This window comes from Octodon degus, unplaced genomic scaffold (assembly GCF_000260255.1).
Source record: "Octodon degus isolate 3935 unplaced genomic scaffold, OctDeg1.0 scaffold00065, whole genome shotgun sequence".
In the NCBI taxonomy this organism is placed as follows: Eukaryota; Metazoa; Chordata; class Mammalia; order Rodentia; family Octodontidae; genus Octodon; species Octodon degus.
In genome coordinates this window covers 7,151,053-7,170,034 of record NW_004524641.1, presented here as the reverse complement: position 1 = coordinate 7,170,034, position 18,982 = coordinate 7,151,053, and the positions used below count along the sequence as shown (strand labels likewise).

General features: G+C 41.9%; 1 protein-coding gene across 6 annotated transcripts in view; it reads left to right on the top strand.

Annotated features, from left to right (window-relative positions):
• Window positions 1-18,982, top strand: part of Map3k20 (mitogen-activated protein kinase kinase kinase 20) — a 193,661-nt gene that overhangs the window by 134,004 nt on the left and 40,675 nt on the right. For 2 of the 6 annotated variants that reach the window (XM_023719098.1, XM_023719096.1), the window contains exons 11-14: window positions 3,065-3,200; window positions 15,074-15,118; window positions 17,284-17,314; window positions 17,409-17,548. In XM_023719098.1, the coding sequence (XP_023574866.1) occupies window positions 3,065-3,200; window positions 15,074-15,118; window positions 17,284-17,314; window positions 17,409-17,548 (352 nt within the window). Of the gene's footprint in view, window positions 1-3,064; window positions 3,201-6,789; window positions 8,302-15,073; window positions 15,119-17,283; window positions 17,315-17,405; window positions 17,549-18,211; window positions 18,237-18,982 lie in introns of those variants that run through there. The other 4 variants (XM_023719097.1, XM_023719095.1, XM_023719099.1 and 1 more) reach the window with 3 other exon arrangements.

Sequence of the window (18,982 nt, the reverse complement as noted above, 5' to 3'; positions counted from 1 at the left end):
CTTAAGGCCATGAGACTGTCTTACTTGATATGCCAAGTGTGAAAAGAATGATGCGTTTTTATCAGATTATCTGTGTATTTTAAGTGATGACACATTCAGACTACTTCTTGTATTCTCCCAACTTTTATCTGGTGCCTAAAACCATGTGACCAGTATCCAAAGAATATGTTTGCAAATAGGAGTCACAATGAAGTCTGATTCCAGTTTTGCTGTGGTGTTTTTGGCGGATGATGGTTTTCTGAAATGGCTTCCTCTGTACCTAGAACAGATGCAATAACTACTTTTAGAAAATTGAATAACTGTGAAAATTCTTTTAAAACTACACTCTTAAAATCATATAACTGTGTTCTTCCCTTTGAGCTAAATGATAGGAAAGAAATTTAGTATCTAAACTTTCCCTATTCATCAGAACCTCAGCTTGGTTCTGTCAACTAACTTGCAAGCATTAGAAACAGAGCCGTGTCCTCTTGTTGGTCTTGCTTTTGGCTGTCAGTCACCCCAGTGACTGTCTACAGCTCTGTGGCAGTCTGCAGTGTGCACTACATGGGGTTGTAATGGAGCATTCAGAGCTGTGTCTCTTGCCAAAGTACTTTGTTGGTTCTGTTTGTTCCTTTGTGACAAAGTACTCTCACCATGACATGCCTTCTTGAAAACAAAAAATAGCAAACAAAAAAAGTAATCTTTCCAATTTGGATATTAGCATAAATTATTTAATACAAACACAAACTTTAGTATACTTACATATCATAGATCATATATGCACAGTGCTATATTGCTGTTGTTGCAAATGGACTTTTTATTTCAAAGTAAATTTCTAAGGAAAAAGATAATTGCAGTTTGTTGCCAGTTTTTAGCATGGGGAAAATTGATACTAGTTGAAATCACCCTCAGTTAGATTTAAGAGTTAACCAGAATTTTCATCAACTAAGACATTTAAACTATATTTTTGGAACAGAAAGTTTCCATAAATGCATCAGCGAGTGCAGTTGATGTGGAGCAAAGCTCCAGCAAAAGCAGGTGGCAAGGGGCGCAGCCTGTGTGTCCTCGGGTTTGTGTTCCATCCCTAACGGCATGGAGCTCGGGTGGGGGTGGGGCAGTGCTGCAGGGCTGGAGGGAAACAGACCACGAGGAAGCCTTCTCGGTCAGTGTCTGTGTCTGTGCCACAGCTGTTGGCTTCCTTGTAACCACTGATCTGCTTTCCAGAAGGGCTCAGCATCACACTGGGTCCCAGAGCTAGAACTCGAGATGAGTCCTGGGATCAGTTACAGATGAAACAGAGTGTGGTTAGGAAGGAATCAGTAAGCTCAGTCTCGCTGGCAGAACCATTGGGGCCGACAGTCCAGGCCACTGCCATCTCATCTTACTGAGCATGTCCAACTGCACGGCTTGCTTGCCAAATTGATCCCCCAATCATCCACTTGATTATAAATGGATATAATGTTCTTGTCAGAAATAAATTCAATGACAGTATCAGAAATAATTTATCAAAATGAATTGTATTTTATAATAGCAACCATAATTCTGAAAGTCTGCTACTTCAATACCTTGTTTTTCAGAGATTTGATTCTCTCCTTTTATGCTTGTTCAAGTGGCACTGGTGAAAGGGACAGTGCTGATTTTGTAGGGGGCACACCAGGGCATTTTATTCTTGCTTTTTCCTCCCTTTCTCTGAGGAACTCCTCAGGGAAGTGAAGCCTTGAACCCAAATCCATTCCCATCTCAGTAGACGTTCCCTGAGTTGGGCTTTGCCAATTAATACTTGGAGCCTTCCTGTTTTTGTTTTTATTCATTTAGTTCTCATCTGTCAGAGCATTACAACAAGCCGTGTCTTATTCAGACATTCCCTGGAAATAAGTTTGGTTACATATATTCATTGATTTGAACATGGGAATTTCTCTCTTCCACACTGAACATCCCAACCTCAGTTATGCATGTTTGTCTCAATGGTACCCAGAAGCCAAATCGGGCCACCAGTTCCTGCCTCTTCCTTCTCTTGCTCTGTATATCTTTCTGGCCTTTCCTCCCCTCTCCCTCAGTCCCTACCCCCTAACTTTTCTTTGTTAGTGTGACTTACTTACACACTCTTCAGAAACCCAAGGTAAGAACTCCTTTAGGTTTTTTCCTTTATGCTCTCAGAGCATAAATTTATACATTAACATCATAGCAGCTGTGAAGGATAAAAAGTTTGTATTAAGCCATCATCCCAATGCCAGTTTCTGTGACGGGCATGTTTCTGCCACTGGGCATATTGTCCCAGGTGTGAACCTGGTTGTCCAGAAAGAAGAAGGAGGGAAACTTCCTTTAAAAATTATTAGGGCTCCTGAGAGTTCCTCTGACTAGCAATGTCCTGCACTTGACCACTTGGGAAAGCTACCTGGCTCAGTCATTAAATAACGGAAATTCCTGGCCCTACCAGGATTGCCTACTAAACCGTGACTCCACAGAATGGCTGTAGGAGTTGTGTCTTGTTTTCAATAAGCTGTCCACATAGTTCTTTGGACCAGGCAAGTGGTGCACCACTGGCATAATGCTACTGCCATCCCTCGTAACCAAGGGAGCTGAGGTTCATCAGTTGATTTCCTGGTTGACTCGGCCATTAAGTAGACTAAAGTGCCATCTCAACCACTTGTTGCTGATACATTGATCACCTAACCTCAATGTCATGTCCTCATCTATAATCCAAAACTATGTGGTTTGGGGGCTTTCTGTGGAAATAAGATGAGAGACCACATAATAGTGCTTTGCAAACTAAAGAGCTAGGTGAATATAAGCACGTACCAAGGAGCTAACCCAGGATACCAGCTCCATAGCTGTGCTACCCTCCTATTGCTCTTCGGCAATGCTTTGTTGAAGTACTTCAAGCTTATTCAAACTAGAAACTACCTCTTGATTGTTAAGACTGAAAGGTTCCTGCTGGCTAGGGATCCCTGTTGGATCTTCCTGGTCAGTGTCAAAGCCTACATGTGTTAACTAGTCCTTTACTCTGATTAGCTATTGGATGGACAATTGAGCACCCACTATCACTTTGGTAGATTTGAGACCTAATCCAGTTATCCCTGCCCAGGTGTGAAATCGAGGCAACCCTTGAGCGGCTAAAGAAGCTAGAGCGTGATCTCAGCTTTAAAGAGCAAGAGCTCAAAGAACGGGAGAGACGGCTGAAGATGTGGGAGCAGAAGCTGACGGAGCAGTCCAACACCCCGGTGAGTAGCCTCGCTTGCTCGCTGCCCCTCGCTGCACCTAGAGCGTGGCTGAGCATGGCAGCCAGGCACGCCTCCTCCCTGCCTTCTGCCTGCCTTTGTAGCATGTAGTGTAAATGGCCTCCATGCCAAAAGTGTGGCAGATAAAGCCTACCCTACTTAGGGCTTTTTCCTTAAGAACTCTCGTTCTCTCAGTGTGTTTGTGTGTTAAGATTACAAACTAAAATCCCATGCATTTTCACACCATCTGTTAGGTTCCCAGAACGTGTGCCTAAGTGCCGATTAACATCTTAGTCCATCAGTAATTAATAACTAGAGCTCCCAGGCAGCCCTTGATGTGTCAGAACTACTGTGTTTTCCTTCTAAAATAGAGCCGGCCAGATGACATGTAAATGACAAGCTTTACTATCCCTTATGCAATTTGGTGTTAGGATTATGGGCAGCAAAAGAGAGGGAAAAGATTTCTTTTAGAACAAGTTTCCAGTGTGTTCCACATCTAAGAAAGTTTTTTTTTTCCCCAAGTCTTGTTAGAGGAACATCAAAATTCTTTTTAAGGGTTTAGCTATTTATATACTAATCTTGAGTTTACATGCTGACATGATACATGAAAACTGAATCAAATTTCAAGCATTCTTCCTATTTTAAAAGATGTATTTTTAGATATCAAATCTAAATTTATCATTAACTTTTTTCCAAGGATTTTAATGGGCAATATTTGTACACTTAAAATTACAATTAATGGTAGATTAAAAATACTTTAATGCATACTAAATTTATTTGTATAGTTGCTATGACAATTATTCCAAGGAAAAACCCTTAGTTTTGGACTTCCAGAGGAGTTTCTTTAAAAGTCTTACTGTAAGAGAAAACAATGAAGTTAAATTATCAGATTGAACTTTTTAAAAATGACTTTGGTTATCTAGGGAATCCCAAAATAAGAATTTAGTTACCAAGACTGTCATAGGACAGTCTATAAATTCTGTGAATCTAGGTTGGCTCTCTAGAGCGTAGTGCAGTTTCCAATACAGGTCAGATTGGTGGCTATCAGGCTGGCTGTGTAAGCTGTTCCAGGTCTGCATGGGAGCCCTGCTTCTCCCAGGCTTCTGAGGGGTAGAAACACGTTGGGCCCTGTCCTGATAGCATGTCCTCCTTGTTTTGTTTTTTAAATGCATTGGAAGCTTATGCTATAAAGCGCTGCATGGCTTGACCATAAATGTAGTATTGTAAGAAAAAGCTTTAAACCACCTATTAGAGTATGCTTTAGAACCTTTCTTTGGTTTATTGTCATCAGTTCTGCTAAGAAATTATGGGCTGCCTTGCACACACTTTTTGCTATTCATTGGTAACATAGTTGTATAATAAATAATAAAACGCTGTGAGTGCTCAGTAGGTTATATGCTTGCATTTTAACTCCAGAAAACTTTGTGTAAAGGACTGCTCTGAGGGCTACAGCTAACAATGGACAGCATGAAGCACAGGCTCAGTGAGATTTTTCTTCCCATTTTTACTTATAAGGTCTTAAGTTTTCTTTTTTTTTAATAGCTCTTGCTTTTAATGTCTCCTCTGTCTAGAGCTGGTATTTCTGAAGGGAAGAAAGTTTATGCTCAGGTATTTTATAAGTAGGTGTTTTCTTTTATCCTCACTTCAGTTTCTAGCTGGCTTCAAATGAGATTACTGAAAGATAAAAATGAATCTTTTAAAATGAAAGTGGCTGGAGGCTTAGGTTTTTCTGTATGTTGCCCTATCTTAATTATGTAAGTTTAACATTTATGTAACTTCTTAAAAATTATGGTTTTGAATTGATTTCAAAGACACTTTTCTTAAAATGAAAATGTTAAAAATATTTAAAAGATGAGTTCTCCATGAATAGGAATAATTTTTTTTTAGTTATTGTAGCTTGATATAAAAATTTTAGGAATAGTTTGGTATGTAGCATAATGACCTCTGCAATAATTAAATAAGCAACCATATAAAATGAAGCCCAGAAGGTTGCTGCAAGGAAAATATGATCCTGTCCCCAGTGAGTTTTTTTCTTCAGTATAACTGGTACTTCTTAGCTGAATTATGTAAAGTTGTTGCTCTACTAACAACTTCAGAAGTCTTTTCCTAATAGAGTGAGTTGTTAAAAAAAAAAATCAACTCCAACTTCAGTTTAAAAATTAGGAAATTTGAGGCTTGCTCATTAGCTCAGTTGTTCAAGCCTGCATGGCCAAACCCAGTCAGGCGCAGGGGACTACAGTTCAATCCCCAGCTCCATATGCCACACCAGACTCACCCCTAAGGCAGCCTGAGCCAGCCCCCCTCCCCAAAAAAAGGAAATTAGTACTAAATGATAGATAGTTTTGTTTTTTTCTTTTAATGTATTTAGCACAGGGTTGATAGGGTCTCACTGCACAGATCAGACTTGTAGTGACCCTCCTGTTTTCAGCTTCCCAAGCTCTGGGATTACAGGCATGTGCCACCACACCCCGTCTCAATTGCCATCTCAGCGTACTCCAGGGGTGGGGCCAATACGCATGCCACGGATCAAACCCTGGTCTCTGCACCTGCCTAAATAGGTGCTTTAGTCCACTGAGCTATCTGGCCAGCCCTGTTAGATAGCTTTATGCCTAGAATGTAAAGGTTATTCTATTACATTATCATAAATTCACCCATGGTGAACCACATCAAAAATACATCTTAAATTAATTATATCTCAAAAGAAGAGGCAGTAACATTTTTCATATCAACTTTTACCCCTAGAATGAATATAACCAAATATTCATGAAGCTAGGCTGACTGATCAAAATAATTACATAAAATAAGAAAATAAATATCTGTCAGCATGGTGAGAAAACAAACTCTTACGGAAGAGCTCTATAAAAGCAAAGAAACCTAAGTATTGGGATAAAGGTAGCAATCTAAGTTAATACTTACCCTCAGTTTTCACATGTGTTTACATATTAAAGTATAAAAGATACAATTTAAAATTCTCAAGTGAATTATTTTATAATTTGAATAAAAACTATTACGTTAGATCTGGATTTAATAAATAATAAATGGAAACAAGTAAAATTCTAGACTGATTTTTTTATTGTATTCAGAATACTAGTCTAGTTTTATAATGCCATTTGCCACCCAAATTTCTGCAGAACTGTATTGACACCTGAACTGTTTCTATGCTTCCTCTGAGCTTTTCTTCCTTGGTACAGGCGTTTCTTAATTTTTACTTGAGATTTAATCTCTGCTTTGTTTCTTTTTTAAAAAAAAAATATAGAGATTAACTAAATATTTCTGAGTGAAATTGGGGAAAATTAAGAAAATTTCTGAAGATGATTTTAAGCTTAAAACTTGCACCTTCTTGCCCATTTGGAATTTGGCTTGCTATAGTGTGTTATAGACTTTGGTTCAAATTTCTCATTCATAAATTATGGCAAATACACTAGAGCCAAATCTGCCTTAAATAAGTTCTTATGCATACTTCCCTGTGTTCATGTATTTCACTAATCACTTACCTCCTGTGCAGTGCCAACTAATTTTGTGGTTCTATTCCCCTTATTTAAATTGGTCCTAATTTCTCTTTTTGCTTCTGTCCTTTCTTCCCCTTCGATAGCTTCTCTTGCCTCTTGCTGCAAGAATGTCTGAGGAGTCTTACTTTGAATCTAAAACAGAGGAATCAAACAGTGCAGAGATGTCATGTCAGATCACAGCAGCAAGTAACGGGGAGGGACATGGCATGAACCCAGGTCTGCAGGCCATGATGCTGATGGGCTTTGGGGATATCTTCTCAATGAACAAAGCAGGAGCGGTGCTGCATTCTGGGATGCAGATAAACATGCAAGCCAAGCAGAATTCTTCCAAAACCACATCTAAGAGAAGGGGAAAGAAGGTCAACATGGCCCTGGGGTTCAGTGATTTTGACTTGTCAGAAGGTGATGATGACGGTGGTGATGGTGAGGAGGAGAATGACATGGATAATAATAGTGAATGAAAGGAGAAAGCAAACTAATAAAATTGAAAATGTTCAGAAAAACAAAAGAAACTTGTTATCTCAGTCTGCACAAAAGACAGTTAAGGAGGCAGAAAACCAAGCACTGTATTTTTAGGTCAGTTATATTTACAAGACAGTAATTTACTTTTGACTTATTTTTGTTCACAGAAAAGTGGGGCAGTGTGATTAAGCCAAAGGTATACTTATGACTCAGCGTATGGGTGCCTGATTATAGAAATTTCTGATTCTATATACAATACAGTAGTTAATGACATTCTCCATTTTTCTTCTTAATGAATATTTTATAATTTTTATTTGACTTTATTTTATTACCTTTATTCAGCTGGTAAGAAAATTTACATTTTGAACAAGCACCTTTCACTCCTAATTCTTCTTTGACACTTGATTCTTCTGTAATATACTATATTTTTTCTCAAGACAGTACATCATGATGTCAGAAATGATTGATAGTGACTGCAAAATCCAGCCACAAGAACATGAGATAAAGGGTTATAACAGAGTGCTTCTTCAGAAATAGCCTAAGTGCCAAGAATTTTTTCATACTACATAGCACAACTACTCAAAGTAAAACCCAGGAAGTATCCTCAATAGTACATGTGAAAGAGGAAGACCGATTGAGGTCAGCAGCAGCAGTCACCAGCGTGCATCCCAGTCCTAGCCCTGGAAGCTCTTGAGCACCACCACGCTGTCTCCTGGGGCTTAGCTTGTACTTTACTCACAGAGAGGCACAGCCTCTGCAGGTCTGGTAAGGGCGTGCCGCGTGCTTGCTTTTTTCTTTGTTTTCCAGAAAGGCATAATAACCCTGGATTCTAAATGTAGGTATACATATCTTAAGGAGGAAATTAAATATTGTAAAAAAAGAAAATAGGAAAGGTACATCAGCCTTACTGGAGCAAAAGATCACTGTGAAGGTCCTTTCTGTATCAGATCTAGCTTTCTGGAATTGTCTTTTTTAAATCTGCTCAGTGATGCTGGCGTTTCAGAAAAACAGGCACAGGTGCTGCTCTGAAGCCCTGGCTGCCCAGAATATTCTCCATATGCTACCACATGTTTGTCAAAGCTTGTTTAGACTTCAACACATAGTTTTTAAAATGGCAGTTAGTTTAAAAGGCAGAAAAACAAAGACTTTTCAATTTGAATTGGAAAGCAGTGTCATTTGACTCAAACTAAAATACTTTTGGTGGCTCTTTATATGAAAATATTAAGGAAAAAGGATATTATCAATGATATTTCTTTTCTTTTTTTTCTCTTTTTTTTTTCTCTTTTTTTGCGGAACTGAGGATTGAACTCAGGCCCTTGTGCTTGCCAGGCAAGTGCTTTTTCTATTGAGCCATCTCCCTGACCCCATCAACGATGTTTCTAATAGCATCTCTAAGTATATTTTATCAGAAAAAAGTTTCGGAGAGCTGGGGAGATGGCTCAGTGGAATAAGCGCTTGCCTGGCAAGCGCAGGGCCCTGAGTTCAATCCCCAGTACCGCCAAAAAAAAAAAAGAAAAAAGTTTTGGAATTTGAAATATAATGTGCTTCTAATCCCTGCTGAAAGCTGAAAAACACCATAAAATGATGGGGAGAGATAACTGGTAGCATGTTCTGGGGTCTCCTCTGTGCAGTCTCAGGAAAGTCTCATCTCCGTTACCTTGTTTGGTCATTATTAACATGGGAATAATAGGAACCTGCTTCAGAGCACTGTCTTGAGAATTAAAAGAGATAGTGTGAGGAGCACTTAGCACAGTACCAGGCCCATGGAGTGACCAGTGAATGTCAGCTGCTATCGTGCCAGTGAGAAGACACTGAAAAATACGTGGTTTCTATACCTTTCTAGAAAACTGAACTGTCAATTTCAAGTGATACTTGCTTAGGCTAAAATGAAATTAAAAGTATAAAGGTTTCAGTAAAGACAAAGTGAACAGAATTAGGACATAAACCTGTACAAATAGATTTAATCCAGTTGCTCTTTGGAAACGGTGAGCCCTGGCCAGGTGCACCTGGTGTGAGGTGTTGCAGGCTGCCACCACCCGCAGGCTGAATAAACACAGGAGCCTGTACACCTTTGCCCTAGAAGATAGGTCCCCCTCATGGGTGTTCTGCTTTCGGCTCTGTCTGCATGCCTAGATCCACACACATGCGCACAGACATGGGCAGCCTGTGCTCAGATAGGAGTACTGCCTGACCTCGCCAACCACTTAGGAGAAAAACGGTACAGAGGAGTGACTTCTACTGCCTGCTTCCCAGCGGATCCTGCCAGGGGCTCTGAGGAGGAAAGTGGAAGACACTGGGCTTTACAGCCTCTTGCATATCTTCTAGCCGGAGCTAAGGTCATGCCTTCTGCTGGTCCTCACTGTGCTAGTACTGTCCTAGGTACAGCTAGATGAACATCTTTGCACTCGGGGCTTACATGCTAGTGCTTTCATGTTAGAGTTCAGCAATCAACACGGGGCCTCATGCAGTATGTTAATATCCACTAAGTGCTTGTGAAGCAGGGAAAGACGAGGTGGCCAGAAGGGGAGTGTGGACGCTCTTAATGTGGTCCGGAAAGGCCCCATTGCTGGTCATGCTGAAGCAAAGCCAAAGGAGGTGGGAGGACCCCGCAGGAGGCAAGGCCTTTGCACTCTGTGGGAGCATGTGCTTCTTGCCTCTCACTTAAGAGGAGTCAGGCATAGGTTCAGAGCATTTAACCAGAATGAAACAGATACCTTAATATTTACGTATAGCACGTGCTGTTTGTTTTTAACCCAGTAATCAAACTCAAGACCTCATGCTTGCTAGGCAGTATTTATAGATAAACCTATGATTTACGTATAAACCCATATAAGGAAGATTTGGTGCAATAAAAGTAGCCAGATAGAGCCCTAACAGGAAAGTTGCAGAACTTTGTCCCTAGACCTGGGTGTGTCATTGCTGAGGTAAGCTTTCCCTCATCTTCTGCTTGCTGCCATTTTCCTCATCAGTATCCCCAAAAAGGTTCGTAGCTCAATACTCTGCCCTGAAGAAACCGCAGGATTTAGGGTATGGAAAAGCTGGCCCCAGTGCGGATCTTGCACTTGCACACCACCTAGAATTATGTGTTTGGCATTGGCTGTTTTACTTTCTGTTCCAAATCAGTGTCCTTGCATTAGTTTGAAAAACATTAAACATCCCTGAAATCTAAATCACACAAACAGAATTTTTTTTTTTTTTTCAGAACCGGTGATTGAACTCATGCTCTTGTGCTTGCCAGGGAAGCGCTTATTCCACTGAGCCATCTCCCTGGCCCCTACAAACATAATTTTGAATTCTATTCCTATCTGTGAAGATTATTTAGAAGACTTCAGATTCTATTAATTTTATTAATTTTAAAAATGTCCATTAGCCATCTGCAGAATTTCTAATGATAATAATTGTGTACTTTCTAACTCACTTTACATGTTAGTTTTTCAGATGGCAAATTATCAGTATTATATGTAGTTTCAAAAGAGAAGAGTGAAAAACTTAAAGATTCAAAGTGAGGATTATGGGGCCGGGGATATAGCTCAGCGACCTGAGTGCCTTTGTGGCAAGTGCAAGGTCCTGAATTTGATCCCTGATACCAAAAAGAAAAGTGAAGATTGAAATGCCAAATTATGGCAATAATTATGAGTCATACAGTAGAAACTACTACACTTTATCTTTTTATTTGCTCAGAAAGTTGAGCATGAAGAATTTGATGACACCCTATTAGGACATCTCAGCTGGCCCAGTGTTGTCACCTAATGGTATTTGGAGGTGGTGGGCACATTTTCAGCTGTCATGGTGAGCAGGCCAGCATTTAGTGCCCGCAGCCAAGACCTAACAACTTGCATGCCAAGGACATTCTCCCCTTGTGAAGAGTTCCATCCTAAATACCACTAACCTTGTCTCCTCTCCACTGGGAAACGTGTTGCTCCTGGAAGTTTTAAAGTTCCACCGCTGCTTTTCTCCCCAAAGCCACCCAAGCCAAAACAAAAACAAAACACATTTTCAGAATGAGAGCTACACAATCTGAGGTTTATAAGTTTATGCCTTTATCTCCAATTGTGAACAAATGGCTTATTCTGTAAGAGTGCTGCTGGCCACTTCATGAAGGAGCCATATTTACCTTGGGAGGGTGGTGTCACTCTCCAGTGGCGACAGTTCCACAACTCAGGAAAAGAGAAAAACCACACCGCAGTAGCTATAGTTCTGCAACACAGTGAGGTTAATGTAAAAGCCTCCTTTGCTAATAGCAGTCTCATTAAAGTAAAGCCACATTTTAACACTTTATATAAAGAACCATGGTGAGGCGGATGTAGGCACGGAGCACACAATTTTTGATGCTCCGGAAATACTGAGGTCTGGGCTTTTAGCCCTTGAGTCTTTTAAACATGCAGTGGATTTATTAGACCTTAACACCAGCTCAGGTACCTAAACTTGATCCACATCAAAATGAAACAAATTAGGGGGTTAGGTGAGGATGCAAGAGAGATCCAAACTGACTTCTGTTAGTAAGGTACTACTGTGTATATAACTTTAATTTTCCATTCGAGTGGTAAGAGTGTTACGAAAGCACAGCTCTAAAACTTGGTCTTATTTAAATATTGATACCCTTTTTTAAAAAATTTCGTTACACTAAACTTGTTGCAGCCTTGTGTAAGACTAGTCGTCTCACCATACCACATATATGATAGAGCATAAGCTTTCTATAATCAGGCACCTTTTGATGCATTTGAGCAAGACTGTTTTCCTTGAGATTTTAAGCATCGCCAGACAGACTCTGATCTGTTTTAATCTAGCAGAGCCTAATAGCATTAGATGTAGCATTTCTATGGTGAAAAATGCGTGTTTGTCGGGAAACTAGGGAATGGCCATGTTTTCTGAGACTGACTTCATATGCGCTCTGCTGCTTTTGAGGAGCTTTCTGGCATGTGGTTATTTACTTAAGAACTATGACTTCAGGCACCTCCATTAATTCTTTTATATTGTATGCAGAACAGTGTGTGTTTTTAATATCAGATAATACACTGCACATACTGCTTTTGCACTTTTAAAATTTTGTGTTAAATAATTTTTGTATTCCTTGGGTGTGAGCTTCAAGTAGATGGCATTATCACTTTATTTTTTTTTTAAGCAGAAACCTTCTCTCAGTCATTCTATTGCAATGTTATTCTGAGCAAGTCCTATGCCAAGTATCATGTATAATGTTTGTATGAAAGATTAAATTTTACTCTTGTGTGGTAAGACTACTCAGTTACTGACTGCATATTGGAATTTGATATTCCAGCACAGAGTCCACAATGTATTCAGAAATCCAAGTTGGTGTCATACATTTCATTTTGATGTGAACTTTTCTTTGCTTTCTTTTGTTCTAAGACTCCATTTTGCAATAAACGTTTTGACAGTAAATCCCTTTGTTATGTGTTGCTGTGTATATAAAATCTTTGTTAGACTGAGCCTGCAACATCCTTTGAAGGAAGCCTTGTCATGCACACACACGTGAGTGTTACCTTTTCATTCCTGAAGTCAGTTGGAGTGTAAATAACGAATTTGTAAAGTGATGGGGCAGTCATGAGAGATTTTGTTTTATCCCCAAAGAAAGACAGAAAGGCTTAGAACTCATCCTACAGCGGATACAGTGATATGTTAACAAGGCACAGAAACATAAAAGAAATGGCAAGCCGCTGTGTGGCTGGAGATCATTAACTCTTATCCGTGTCTTGCCAAATCCAAACCGTCTTGCAGTGGCGCCCGGCTCCAGCCTTCTTCTCACTGATCTTTATAAGCGCCATGCAGAGAGTCCTGCAGGAGTGAGTATCAGATTGAGTCCAGTATCTTTCCCTTCGTGTCATGCTGATGACCTATCCGCAGAGTGCAAGAACTCGTCTCTCCTTTTGACATTAAAGCCGAGGATGTTGGTTTCATTTGCTGCCTTTATTCAAGAAAAACTTGTTTCTCAATTTTGTTTGGCGCAACATTTGGAAATCATATAAAAAATCAAAACACCATACGCACCCCATTTCATATAAAAGTCAGCCCTGGTGCGGGAAATATTTCCGTAATGCAGTCTGATGTTTCTTGAACTAATCAAAAAGTTCCTCATTTCACATTTTTGCCTGTGATGGGAGAAGGGCATGACATGTTTCTGCAGCTGTATCCAGCAGCCCTATGAGGAAATAAAACTTGTCATGTATTTTCTTTGATCAAGTTCGGCTTTAGCTTCAATTCCTCAAGTATTCCTCCTCGCCACATTGTTAAAGCAGGTGCGTGTGTTGGATGATTCCTACCTACCTCTGGCATTTCAAGAAAGGAAGGGACAGTCTTGAGGGAATAAGGCACATGGGGTATCAGGCACTCACAGAATGGTATTGATATAGGTATATGCTTTATATCCCTGCAACCTGACTCTTTTACTCAAACTGTACACATTTATATAACCAGCAGAATTTTTTTTAAAAAACTAGGGAGAACTCCATCCCTGAGTCTGCTTCATTACCCCGTCTTCCTGCAATGTGAGCTCACTGTGTCCTGGCTCCCATGAGGCGAATGCGCCACATCCATCTGCTCCCTCTCCTTCCTTCTCCCATTGCCAGTGCTTTGCCTTGTTCCTTCCCTTCGCCTGGCATCACCCCTCTCCTCCTAGCCCTGCAGTACCAAGCTCAAGCCCCTGCACCTCCCACATGTCCATCCTGTTCTGGTATGCTTTGTGATTACATCTGGCTTTGTATCCCAATGCCCAGTGAACTTGGCCAGAGAAGTTAGCATGTCTGTGTGTGCATCCTTCAACTATTTCATTCTGTAAAATGATTCAATAAAAATATAGCAGGTTGTATATGCTAGATACTGCGTAAATGACAATGAGGGCTGTTTTGTGCTCCCCGTGTGTGATCCACGCCTGTTTCTCCCTCAGTTCTATTCAAAGCTCCCTGCAGGTGCTGTACTTCTAGCAGGGTTTTGAATATGTGACTATAAAATACTTACAGATCAGACAAACTCTCTGATCGTTACATTAATAGTAAAAGCAACCAAATTCACCTTTTTCAAGACACCTACCAAAAACCATGATTGGTAACAGAGATTAGCTAATACTTTAACATGCTATAAGTGCCCCAACATGTTAGCACCCTAAGAAGTTGGTCAAAGCTGATGACTTTACCAAACTCCAATTTTAGTCCTAAAACAGTCTTTTTCAAGGATTATAAACACATGTCATTGAGCCTGTGGCCATGGGGCGCCCAGTGAAGTGAGGCGCTCTTTGGTTGTACAGGTGGTGCGGGCTGAGTGCTCTGCCAGGGCTCTATTCCTGCTGGCGCCCCAGGCAGGGAGGCATGTCAAGCTGTGTTAGGTGACTACACCTGGGTTTCTTAGGACAATTCCAGGTCCATGTGTTGTCCTTCCTCCATGGATTCCCAAGCTTGCTTTTACAAATATCCTGCCACTGAGACATTTAAACACTTAGAAATCCCCCTGTGAAAAGAAGTATAATAATTGTCCACTTACCAAGGGGTTGGTTTGGACTTTTCATTGATAAAAGAACCTGATACTATGGGCTGAGAATTCTGAAGAAAGCTGTGGTACCTGGATAATGTCAGAAATCCCGATTGTCACAGCCCTGTTATGGGATGTAAGACCACTCCTGGTGTGCCAAAGACCGAGAGAAGAAAATACCAAGTTGTGCAAAGTCCTGCCTGGAGCAGCTCACAAAGTACAATAGGTGTGTGTTGTTGGCCTCTGGCGTCAGAACCTTTGGAGCACTTGAGAACTTCTTAGAGTCAGGGAAGTTCTCTCCCATTCTTCCAACCTGCAAGAGGAACCAAGCCAGAGAAGCGCTTGGGAGCTGAGGGACCCCAGAGGACAAGCCAAAAAGACAAGGATAATATTGCTCTGGTTTTCATTTCATTCATATCTCCCACGCAGCTGCTGCCTTCCTTTGAGATTAGTGCATGGACTGAAGACGACGTGGTAAGCTGCTTCTGTTGATGCCTCACTGGGCCCGGGCAGGTATTTCAGACATTTGTGTACAGGCTTAAAGTGCAGCCAGGAGGATTTGGGTCATAGGGAGGTCTAACTAGCCGAAGTTGACAAATTTCATTATTTTCTGGTTTCAATAACAATTGCAAACTCAAGAGAAATGCAGGTATGTAAACTTGTAAAAGGATCCCACCTTCCTGTTGATTCTAAAAATACTCCAGAAGACGTAAAAAATAGCAATCACAAAACCAAACCAAATGACCTAGGAAAGCATGAAAAACCTTGAAAAATAAATTGATCTTGGACTGGGGAGATGGCTCAGTAGAATAAGTGCTTGCCTGGCAAGCATAAGGGCCTAAGTTCAATCCCCGGTTCTCCAAATAAATAAATAAATAAATAAATAAATAAATAAATAAATTGATTTAAATTTTCCTAAAACCCTTGCATAGACTGAGCCATGGTAAAGATGAATCTGCTAGAGGCAGTACTGGGCTGGGTTGCCTACGTAGTACGTGATTCCTGCTTAGGCCTGCTCACGGCATGATGGCACCACGTTGGCCAGCCCTAAGCCTCTGGCAGGAGGAGTAGACACACCGCTCCCAGACATCCTGCCGTAGCCAGAGGAGTTCCATTTGGCTAGGAAGATGTGGGTAGATAATTGAGTTCAAAAAAGTCTTAGGAGCACTAGGGAGGCAGAAAATAGGATCATTAGGAGTCTGAGCTGCGTAGTGAGACCCTGCACACACACAAAAAAAAGTCTTACACTCCATACTCTGGGTAAAACAGTATTCTACCTTGAAGAACAATGCTTTTCCTTAGCCTGTTACATCTCCATGTCTGTTTCCTAAGTGATAAAAACAGGCATGAGAATTCCTGATCAGAGACCACAGGGACTTATACCTGTCCAGGTCCAATTTATAAGCTCAAGTGTATCAGTAAATGAAGAAAATCAAGAAGGAACACTAGCTGAACAGGATGGGCCCCACCCCAGGGAAAAGACTCTCTGCTAGGAACTCTTCTGAAGGTTGGCTTATTTAACACAACTGGGTCTGAGAGCCAGGGCATTCCCCTCTCTGCCCTTTGTACTCTCATGGTGGAAAACCTCTTTGGCTTCTGCAGTGTGAGAAACCTGGCACCAGTTGCCTGTTTCTGCCCATTCACTGATCCCTGGTAATCCCAACTTTCCTGCCAGCCCTGTCTACCATGGAAAGAGAACTTAAGTTCTCCTTTATTCCCAGGCCTGAGCACAATCCCTTTATCCCCTGCCAAAAAGCCAACTCTCCTTTGAAAAGAAATTATCTTAAAATCACTAGGTTATAACAGTTACTTTTAGTATTTGCTGTGAGGTAGAGTGGCTTCCAAGGCATTTAAATAAAATTCCAGGGTCATGGGTTCTCCAGAGGGAGGGCCTGAGCCCAGCCTTCTGTCTACACAGCTTCACCCAGCATGGAGGCCACTGTGAGCAGAAACCAAGTGAAATCCAACGACTGATGGTCACTTGGTCCAACTACACAGGCAGCCTCATGCTTGGACCTGTCCAGGCTATGTGGCTGCATCATGCCCAATGTGTTCCACAGTCCTGGAACAGGGAAGTTCATCTGTCCACTGCTCTATAGTCCCTGTGGTTCCTGCAGCCACTGCCCCTGAGTAATCCAGGAGCCACTGGCCCTTAGGGGGGAAGATTACTATAAGAACCCTTGTGAAAAGATTTTAAAATTTCCCCTAGGGAAACCCTTCAACTGCCCACAGACTCCAAAGAAAGCAAGAGCTCCAATTTGTAGTCTTCCCCCCCCCCCCCCCGGAACTGGGCATTGAATTCAGGGCCTTGTGCTTGCCAGGGAAGCGCTTATTCCACTGAGCCCTCTCCCCGGCCCCAAAAGCTCCAATTTGAAAGCTTGAGTTTTAAAACTATAAACAGGGCAGGGGAGATGGCTCAATAGAATAAGTGCTTGCCTGCCAAATGCAAGGGCCTGAGTTCATTCTCCGCTTCCACACACCCCCCCAAAAAAATAAATGAACTATAAACAGAAACTGTTTGACTTCCCTTTGTGCCTGAGCCAGGAATTAGAGACATGTAACATACTGACAGCTGTTTTACTATGAAGAATGACCACTGTGTGTCAGTCCTCCAATCCATGTATGTCCTCTCTTCACAGTATTTTTGGGTTCAGCAGCTCGTCAGAAAAGGCAAGTGGCATCAGTTATGTTCTTGCGTGTGGAGTCAACTTTGTTGGGGGCGTGGTGGAGCCTCACTTCCCTCTGCTTCTCCTCACCCCAGCAGGTGACTCCTCCGTGGAGATGAGTGGCTACGCAAGCCTGTTTAAGGACAACAATATCACGGGCAAGCGGCTGCTGCTTCTGGATGAAGAAGATTTGAAAGACATGGGCATTGTCTCCAAGGGCCACATCATTCATTTTAAGGTAGAGTATCCCATCAACAAACTGTATGTTTGCTGAGCAGCTGTGGTGTGATTCACACCCCAAGCTGCTCTTTCCCCAGTAAGATAGATGGAAGGACATTACACAGGGAAAATAATTTTAAGGAATGACGGCTTCCTATCCGAAGCTGCACCTTCACCAAGGCTCTGCCAGCATGTCACCTAATTTCTCTACCTCAGTTAGAGCTGCTTACACTGACTTTTCTAGAGAAGTCCCATCAGAGTCCAAAGAGAACCCACTCACCTCATTCCAAGCTCCCAGAGCCCAGGGAGAAACATTTTTATGGCGCCTTTGGACAGTGGGTTGGCTCAACCACAGAGACCATCTCCAAGACAGAGAAGAAGGATTTTTCCTTCCTCCAAGATGAGCAAGCAGACTCACACATAGACAAACCCCCCAAAGACTGGCAGAGTGTACCTTTGTGTGGGCACACCCATCCTGGAGAGCTGCACTCACATCGATGGGCTTCTGTGGGAAAAATAACATTTTTTGGTGTTGAGAAAGTTCCAAAAGGGAGCCTTTGTAAGTCTTACCCTGTTTGACATAGATGCCAAATAGGATGCTGTCAACTTCTCTTCCCTCTACTGTCTTTGAAAAACGACCAGCATCCCTTAAGGAGCAGTTAGGGGAGGCGGGAGGCCTCAGCTGTGAGGCCTCACCAAACTATAAGTGATTGAAATACTCCTTGCTTGGCTCAGGTAACTAGCGTGCCCCTCCAAATCCCAAGCTTCCTGTTTATTGCTCAGTGAATTCATGAGTATGTACTAAGTGTGAGACTGGGCTGTGACACTTCAGAAGACCATCCTTCCCATAAGGAATTTATGTCCCAGAGAAGACACAACACTCACGCATACCATTTTCTACAGGCAGTTGGAAGAGAAGAGGAATTCACAATCCATTTGGGAGATGGAAAGGGGAAACCCCATGAAGTGGAGGGCTGGGTCTTGAAGGAAAGATAGGTCCTGGCAAGGAGGAAATAAGCAGTTAAGAGAGAAATGGAGGAGGGTGAGAAGGAACAAAACATTACTGTACCATTAGGAGGCTCTGGCGGAGGCATGGCAAGGAGAGGCCTTGGACATGGGACCCCTTGTACACCTCCAGTCAAGAAGAGCCTTCCTGGGGCCGGGGAGATAGCTCAGTGGTCTAAGTGCCTGCCTGGCAAGTTCAAGGACCCAAGTTCAATTCCCACTACCACATGCTGTGCTGTGCCATGTGCCGTGCCTTGCCTTGCCAGCTGCCGAAACCAGGTGTAGTGGTGCACACCTATAATGCCAGTGCTGGGGAGGCTGAGACAGGAGGATCACTACGAGTCTGAGCTGCATAGTGAGACCCTGTACCAAATACATAAACTTTTTTTTTTAATTAAAAAATATAAGAGGAGGGCTGGTGAGATGGCTCAGTGGTCTAAAGCACCTA